Source organism: Lampetra fluviatilis, chromosome 34 (assembly GCF_964198595.1).
Source record: "Lampetra fluviatilis chromosome 34, kcLamFluv1.1, whole genome shotgun sequence".
Lineage (NCBI taxonomy): Eukaryota > Metazoa > Chordata > Hyperoartia > Petromyzontiformes > Petromyzontidae > Lampetra > Lampetra fluviatilis.
Window position 1 is genome coordinate 10820328 of NC_136308.1, and position 8613 is coordinate 10828940.

General features: G+C 56.3%; 1 protein-coding gene across 1 annotated transcript; it reads left to right on the plus strand.

Moving 5' to 3' along the window:
* Positions 1–1063: 1063 nt before the first annotated feature.
* Positions 1064–8099, plus strand: LOC144944444 (uncharacterized). Its single transcript, XM_078872591.1, has 6 exons — positions 1064–1197; positions 2471–2517; positions 3790–3915; positions 5793–5947; positions 6135–6252; positions 6679–8099. The coding sequence occupies exons 1-6, from the start codon at positions 1080–1082 to the stop codon at positions 6814–6816; spliced, it is 702 nt and encodes a 233-aa protein (XP_078728717.1). The 5' UTR covers positions 1064–1079; the 3' UTR covers positions 6817–8099.
* Positions 8100–8613: the final 514 nt, after the last annotated feature.

Consider the following 8613-nt stretch of genomic DNA (forward strand, 5'->3'; position numbering starts at 1 on the left):
CGTTTGATCGGCCCAGGGCCGCTGGATAATGTTGGAAGCCAGACAAGAGCGCGCCAGATAAACTTTAGCAGGTGAAGCCCACTGAGCTACATAGCTATGTTTCACAAGGCCACCTCGCCACAATTGATAGCTCAACGAAGTGGCTTATCATCGTGTCGAATTTCAAAGCAGCCAAATACTCTCAACGCGTGCCGTTGATTCTGAATGTGAAGGGGGTAAACCCCGGTGGACCCGGAGAGAAATCCACGCGACCACGGGAAGAGAGAGACACTGAAACTACAAATATACAACGGGCGTCAGGGTTGGGATCGAACCCACGGCCCGCTGTATACGAGACGAGGTATTAAACGTCAGAATAAGAATCATTATACTGGAGGAATCCGATGAGCTATAAAGCTATTTCCACAGATGGCCAGTAGGGGGCATTGTGACGTCCCATGTAGAAATTGGAGTAATAAATAAAATAGACCATCGGAGCATAACAAATAGCAACCGCGTAACAGAAGCAATCGTAAATACTCTCTCGTGGTCCACTGGCACGCAGCCACATGGCTCCGCGGTGGGCGAGCGGCTCGCAATGGGAAGGCCGTAAGTTCCAACTCGCACCATCATTCCTCCGGGGTCACGAAAATAGGTACTAGTCTGTGAGCACGACGACGGTGGTCGTCCACTGTCGAATAGAATCGACGCCAACGGGAAACGAGCCAATGCCACCAGTGCTCATGTGAAGAGTAAATCACTGTCGAGTGACATTAGCAAAATAAACATTCGGTATTCCCAGAAGTCCGTGGGGGGTGGGGGCGATAGCGCTGTTTGTTTATTTGTGGCCGGAGGGGACTTTTTTGTGTAGTAGGCGGATTGCGGCGCCTGTTCTGGCATCACGCGGGGCGGCGCGGTGTTTGCTCGGGGATGGTTGGTCGATTCACTCTCGCGGTCGGTTCACACTCGGTGCGCACCCAGCCCGGGTTAATCATTGCCCAGGGGGGAGGGAGGGGGGGGCGAGGGACTCGGGTCGAGAGTTCTCTGGCGAGACTCCGCTGGCCATTTGCGGCTGAGACGGTGACAGCGAGAGGAGGACGATGGCGACCCGGGCTCTTACCTGGCTGCTGTTGTCGGCCGTTCTGCTCACCTGCGGGACCGCCTACAGGAGGCGGCCTGACAGCTCGAAGAGGGAGGGCTGCTCTGGAGGTGGCGGAGGTGGGTCCGGGCGGGTTCGGAGTGCGGGGTGGGGCTGGCCTCCAGTGCGCTCTTATTAAAGTTCCTGCGACCTTTCAGCGCGTCGGCTGTGCAGCTGCACTGGATGGGGTCCAGACGCCGGTGCTGCTGAGAGAGCGGGCACGTTGTATGTGGAACTTTTTTCGCACCGTACGTAGCCAACCACAGGCCCGCAGGTCCGTTGCTCTGGGGTGGCGGGATGGGGGTTACGGCCACGTGGACGAGTGGATGTCTGCTGCTGCTGATGATGATGATGAACCCACAGCGGGACTGGCTCCATGACGCCACGGGCTTCGTAGATTCAGGCGACTTCTCGGCCAAGCCGCTCGTCGCGCACGCTGATGAACTCATCGTCAGCAGCGATCAAATCACGACAGGCGCCGATCGCCGTGGTTACTAAACGAGGGTCTATATTAATATAGTGGTGAGTGGTGGTGGTGAGAGGTGGTGGTGGTGAGTGGTGGTGGTGAGTGGTAGTGGTGATGGTGAGTGGTGGTGAGTGAAAACGTGGTTGTGTGGGTGAGGGTTAGGTGACTCACCACGAGAGCGAGCGGTTTGCAATCGGAAGGTTGTGAGGTCAAATCCCGATTGGAGGTTCACTCAGCCCATCATCTTTCCGTGGCCGATAAAATAAACACCACTAAGTGGTAAAGACAACCGTGGTTGCCCTGTGGTTAGATTCGCCCGCACAATGGAAATGTGGAGTGTCCACCACTGGCTTGCCACGAATGAACCACAATGCCTCGCTGATGTCGTCAAGGAGCATGAACCATCGCGCCAACTCCGTCATCATCCTCGCAGCATCGGATATTGGCTGCTCGCCATCGCACACAGACGGTGGCGGTCACGGCATCGCGCTTTCAGGCGCGCTTCTGCGGCCGTCTGGACCGCCTCTTCCTCCCGATCTCCGGAAGCCGCTGGGAGCTATGCACTTTTAAATCATCATCCGGATTGACAAACTCATTTATTTACCACCGCTTCTGGTTGTGTTTAGTTTATTACGGCTGGCTCCATAGCGGTGCGACACAAGTTCAGCACATCTTCTTGGTTCTTTCGGTAAAGTCACGTAGGAGGGAAATAATAAAATAATAAAAATAAAACAATAAAATTTAATTATCACGACGTTTCGGCCACAACGCAAGCAGCCGTCCTCAGGTGAAGAACAGGGCTGTCGGAAAGACAGCGTCCGAAGTTTAGCACACACACACAGAGACTGTACACAATTCCCGGCTGACGTGTCTCTCTCTCTCTGCAGATGCGGAGACGCTGCGGAACGTGGAGGAGAAGGTGACAGCTCTCTGGGTGAGAGGCACGCACTCACCCAGGCGGCAGTAACGGCTGACTCGATGCCATGGGACTAAAACATTGGTTTGATTTCCGCCACCGTGGTATATATCTCCTGGCGGCGGAGGTCAGCAGCATACTCGTGAGTGAGAATATTTCTTTGGGCTGGAGGGACTGCTGCGGTAAGCCACGAGGTTCTATTATTTTACATCACAGATGTCCAGGATATCACTCTCTGAGTCACGACGCTCGCATTTGTTTCGTTTTCTGAAGGTCCCTGCTCCGTTTGGATGTTTAGCCAGTGCGTGCCACGAATGATGACGTGTCTTAGTGAGGGGGGGGGGGCACGGAGGGGAGTAGGACCTGGAGCAACCCCACAACGCGTACGATGCGCTGACTGTTAAAGCCGCGCACGGATGTATTTTTGAGAATCTTTCTGTCGCGAACATCACCTGGCCACCGCTGCAGCCCAAGGGTGGTATTCCTCTTGATTTGAAGCTTTCGTGACTGCAGGAATCCATACTCTTTGGTTCTCATTTTATTTTATTTCTAACTACGTCACTTTACCGAAATAACCAAAGAGGTGGTATTCCTGTTCCCACGACAGGACGAACCGGGCAGACAGCAGCTCAGCTTCAGGGGTCTCATAAGACTGAGACATTCAGGGCGATGTGATTCTCCTGCCATTCCCCTGTGATTCCGGTGTGATTCCCCTATGATTCCCATGTAATTCCTTTGCTATTCCTGTGTGATTCCCATGTGATTCCCGTGATTCCATTATGATTCCCCTGTGATTCCCGTACGATTCTCCTGCTATTATCTTGTGATTTCCATGTGGTTCCCGTGTCGTTTCCCCAGTGATTCTTCTGCGATTCCCGTGAGATTCCCCTGTGATTTCCTTCTGATTTCTGAATGATTCCTGTGTGATTCCCATGTGATTCCCATGTTATTCCCTTGTGATGCCCGTGTGATTCCTTTATGATTCCCTTGTGATTCCTCTGTGATTGCCCTGTAATTCCCCTGCGATTCCCGTGCAATTCCTGTGATTCGCATGTGAATCCCATGTGATTCCAATGTGATTCCCGTGTGATTTTTGTGCGATTTTTGTGTGATTCCCATGTGATTCCCATGATATTCCCGTGTGATTTCTGTATGATTCCGATGTGAATCCTCTCTGCTTCTCGTGTGATTCCCCTGTAATGCCCCCGTGATTCCTGAATGATTCCCGTGTGATTTCCGTGTGATTCCTGAATGATGTCCATGTGATTCTCCGTGTGACGATTCCCCCAGCGGAGTCTATTGCACCCTGACCCACGCGGGGAGCCGCTCCGTGCAGCCTGCGCCATGGAGCCCAACCGGGCGCAGGCTGCGGACTCGCAGATCCCCGTGCGCGGAGTGGTGCTCTTCCACCAGAAGGTTCGCTCGCTTGCGCTCACGATACCCTCCCGATACCCTCACGAGCACCTTTCAGACAGAATCCCCCATTGGGCGGGTTGACTCGTTCCATCATCACTCTGGCGGTTTGTAAAAAACTTGCCCCTGGCATAGTAATGTGGAATTTCCACCGCCACTGGGCTCGGCGTTGTGAGCACGAGGTGAGCATCAACCTCCAATGCTCATTTCAGTAGGAACTCACTCTGACCTTTGACCTGTGCGTTGAGTCAGTCAGTCGACCCATGGCACCTGGGTTTGTCCCGTGACCTGCCAGCGGGCGTTCGACACTCTGCGTGGCCTTAACGTGCACATAGCCTGGCACAAGCGCCGTGGCAACGTCACCGCCACTTAGTGACGTATGGCGATTGTTGTTGTTGTGATGTGTGAGGAGCGGTGGTGTAATGGTTAGCGCGCTGCGCTATGAATTCGGCAACTCGAGTGTTAATCTTACTCACGGTTAACATCAGTGACGGACATTTGAACCAGTCCTGGGCCTCTCCTAGAGTGATCTAACCTCAATTGAGTACCCAGTTGCGATGTGCAAAGGGGCCGTCAATAAATGACGTCACGCACCTAGGGGGGGGGGGGGGTCAGGCATTTGTGACGATGTGTGATGAGGGGGGTGGGGGTTGAGAAATGTGACGTCACATCAAAATGCGCAACTTTAAATAAATATAGACAACACGTTCTACTTAATTAAATAGACTTTTTAATAAATGTTTTCTCCTACAACATCAGAGTGCAGCGCCACATTAAATACGCACTAGAATGACAATAGTTTAAAGCGATTTGAAGCTTGTTTCATCTTTGTGGGGGGGCTGGGGGGCAGAGCTTTGTGACGTCATATTTGGGGGGGGGTCTGACTTTTTGTGACGCCGTGTGACGAGGGGGGGGGGGGGGTCAAAAATCGTCCAAAATCGCGTGGACGGCCCCAAACATGAGCACTGGGGAGATGAAGGAGGGCGTGGGTGGTCCTTGCCACACCATCAGCCTCGCGTGTGATGTCTGCAAGATAATCGTGTGCTCTGCGTGTCCTGTGTACGTGCACTCTGCGCGCGTGCTGTGCTGTGTGCTGCTTGCTGCTTGTGTACTGCGTGAGCTGTGTGCTGCGGAGGCTGTGTGCGTGTGATGTGTGCTGTGTGCGTGTGCTGTGTGATGGTGATGTGTGTGCAATGTGCGTTTGATTTGTGCTGTGTGCGTGTGCTGTATGTGTGTACCGTGTGCTGTGTGTGTGCTGTGTGCGTGTGCTGTGTGTGTGTACCGTGTGCTGTGTGTGTGTGCTGTGTGCGTGTGCTGTATGTGTGTACCGTGTGCTGTGTGTGTGTGCTGTGTGCGTGTGCTGTGTGTGTGTACCGTGTGCTGTGTGTGTGTGCGGCGTGTGTGTGTGCCGTGTGTGTGTGCTGTGTGTGTGTACCGCGTGCTGTGCGTGTGTGCGCCGTGTGTGTGTGCTGTGTGATGTATGTGTGTACCGTGTGCTGTGTGTGTGTGCTGTGTGCGTGTATTGTATGTGCGTACCGTGTGCTGTGTGCTGTGTGTGTGTACCGCGTGCTGTGTGTGTGTGCTGTGTGCGTGTATTGTATGTGTGTACCGTGTGCTGTGTGTGTGCTGTGTGCGTGTATTGTATGTGTGTACCGTGTGCTGTGTGTGTGTGCTGTGTGAGTGTGCTGTGTGTGTGTACCGCGTGCTGTGTGTGTGTGCTGTGTGTGTGTGTGCCGTGTGTGTGTGCTGTGTGCGTGTGCTGTGTGTGTGTACCGCGTGCTGTGTGTGTGTGCGCCGTGTGTGTGCTGTGTGCGTGTACTGCATGTGTGTGCTGTGTGTGTGTACCGTGTGCTGTGTCTGTGGCACCGCGCGTGGCCCAGTCGGTGCTCGAGCCCCTGGAGATGGCGCTGCGCCTGGAGGGGTTCCCGCGCGAGCGACGCTTGCACGGCATCCACGTCCACGCGCACGGGGAGATCGCGCCGGGCTGCGAGGCCGCGGGGCCCCACTTCAACCCCCACGAGGCCCACCACGGAAGGTGAGGGGGGGTGCTCAGCACCGGCACCGACGCTCCCGACGGGGGCGACATTCACTCCGGAAAGCAACTTTCATCTCGAAGACAACGCTCGCCACGGTGAACGGTTTGGCGGTGGCTGCTTGCGCCGCCACCGATTGGCGAGGTGTTAACTACATCGGCCGGTCCCCCCCCCCTCCCCCCCCACCAGCCACCCCGGGGACTTTGGGAACTTCCAGCCGGACGCGCAGGGCCGCGTGCAGCAGCTCCTGCCCCGCCTGCAAGCCACACTGTACGGGCCCGACTCCATCGTGGGCCGCTCCATCGTGGTCAGAGCAACACCCGGCCGGCCGGAGGGGTCTCGTAGATGCGGGGGTCGTGGTGGGGGGGTCGTGGTGGGGGGGGGAGTGGTGGGAGCCTCCTGGTGGAGCGGAGGGGATCGGTGGGGGGGAGGGGTGAGGGTAGATGTGGTGGGCACACCGTTTGTCAGACGATTTGCCCCCCCCCCCACCATCGCTTCTCCACCGCACATCGCCCCCCCCTCTCCCCCACCATCGCCCCACACGCTCTCCCCACCCAGCGCACTTCCCCATCGCTTCTCCCTCCGCCACGAGGAGTTCCCAGCCAGGATCCGTCTCAGAGCCCCGGAGCTGAGACAGCAGCAATGAGGCGGCGCTAGCAATTCCAAAATACACGAAAAAAAATTGCACGCTGCTCGCGATTATTGGTAAAGCTGGAACCGTGTGGCGACGCAGGTGCACGAGGGCGAGGACGACCTGGGCCGCGGGGAGGACGAGGGCAGCCGTCTCCACGGCAACTCGGGAAAGCGCATCGCCTGCTGCGTCATCGGCATGGCGAGCGGCGCCACGTGGGAGCAGCACAGCCGCCCCTAGCGCTCACCGCGCTCACCACTCATCCACTCACCGCTCGTCCACTCACCACGCACATCTAGCGCTCACCGCGCTCACCGCTCGGCCACTCACCACTCATCCACTCACCGCTCGTCCACTCACCACGCACATCTAGCGCTCACCGCGCTCACCGCGCTCACCACTCGTCCACTCACCGCTCGTCCACTCACCACGCACATCTAGCGCTCACCGCGCTCACCGCGCTCACCACTCGTCCACTCACCACTCGTCCACTCACCACGCACATCTAGCGCTCACCGCGCTCACCTCTCACTACTCATGACGAGCGCCTCACCCCTCACCACGTATCTACTCACTACTCTCACCAACAACAATCATTCAAACGTAGCTCTTTCACTCACAGCACACACGAGACACACACAGCATACACACATAGCACACATACACACAGTACACACAAATTACACATGCAGCAGGCACACAGTACACACAGCACACACACGTCCGTAGATGGATGTTTAAATCTTGATTGATGTTGAGTGCAAGGGAAGATGTTGAATGTGTAATGTAGTAACTTGGCGGGAGACGACCTTACGGGTAGCACACTCTTTATTAACACCAACTTATTTTACACGGGTGGCTAACTGCAGCCTTAACCCACGGGGTTCCCCTGGCTACACCCACACGGGCTCTTACGCCCTGTAGCTTCTCGGAACCCACCCGGCTGGGGTGTCCGTCTCGACTCTGGGTCCCACAGCCTCGTCCCACATGGACGTCAGACCACGGGTCCCACAGTCTCGCCTCCGAGCCACACAGGGTCCCGGCCCTTACAAGGACCGCGGGACTAGGGGTCTCAGGGCCCTACCTCTTCAACTCCGTCTTCGATCTTCAACTGGTTATCAACTCCCCGAGTGCTCCCGCGCGTCCCCCTTTATAGTCCTTCATGCGGACGTCGCTGAGAGCACCCACCCCAGTTGACCAATCACTGCGCGCTGCCCACGATCCTATTTCCCACCTTGTGTCAGCGCGCACAACCACGCACCCCGCGCCGCCCCGTGATCTATCACTGTCGGCGCGCGTCAACACCACCACTACATCACCACCTACCACATAGCTCGCAGCCGACCCAGCTGCTATAAAAACAAATTATTACCCCCCCCCCCCCCGTGTGTGCCCCGTAACACAAGCAACAATCACAACAACCCAACACAACACAACAAGAACTCCGCCATCCGCAAGAATCAGAACATGCCACCGCAACAACAAGAACAATATGTACAACCCGGCGAGCGACAACAATAAATGTGTATGCAAAAAAAAAAAATGACTCGTGATGCATCCCTTCATTTCCGAGCGCCCCTTGAACGGGACATTATACCGGGCAGAAGGGGAACGCGGCGACGAGCTGCAACCTCGGGCCCCCCCTCTTTTTTTTTTTTCATGAAAAGTGTCGTGTCTTAGCACGAGTCCGCCTGGCCGATCCGTCGTACGGCACCAGACGCGGTTGACCGTCCGGTGGCGGCGGCAGTCCAGGAAGGCACGGGGCAGGCATCGGAGATCCGCGCGTGCCTCGGGGTTCCGGTTCACGACGGTCAACAGCCGTCAGGTCCAAGACACCTGGGAGTGGGTCAGGTAGAGACACGTGAGGATCAGACTGCTACACATCCCTCCCCGAGTCGACGGCCACATCACACGCTCGGTCGTTACGGCACAAAGGGAGGCCATGTGGTGCCGCGAAGGGTTTCAGCCGGGAGGGGTGTACGTACCAACGGCGTTTTTCCCATTTAATCTGGATACTCTGGGGTCGCGCAATACGCA

Coding starts and splice junctions, on each gene's coding strand:
- LOC144944444 (XM_078872591.1), top strand. CDS start 1,080: ATGGCGACCCGGGCTCTTACCTGGCTGCTGTTGTCGGCCGTTCTGCTC. Junction 1,198..2,470: donor CTGCTCTGGAGGTGGCGGAG/GTGGGTCCGGGC, acceptor CTCTCTCTGCAG/ATGCGGAGACGCTGCGGAAC. Junction 3,916..5,792: donor TGGTGCTCTTCCACCAGAAG/GTTCGCTCGCTT, acceptor CGCGTGGCCCAG/TCGGTGCTCGAGCCCCTGGA.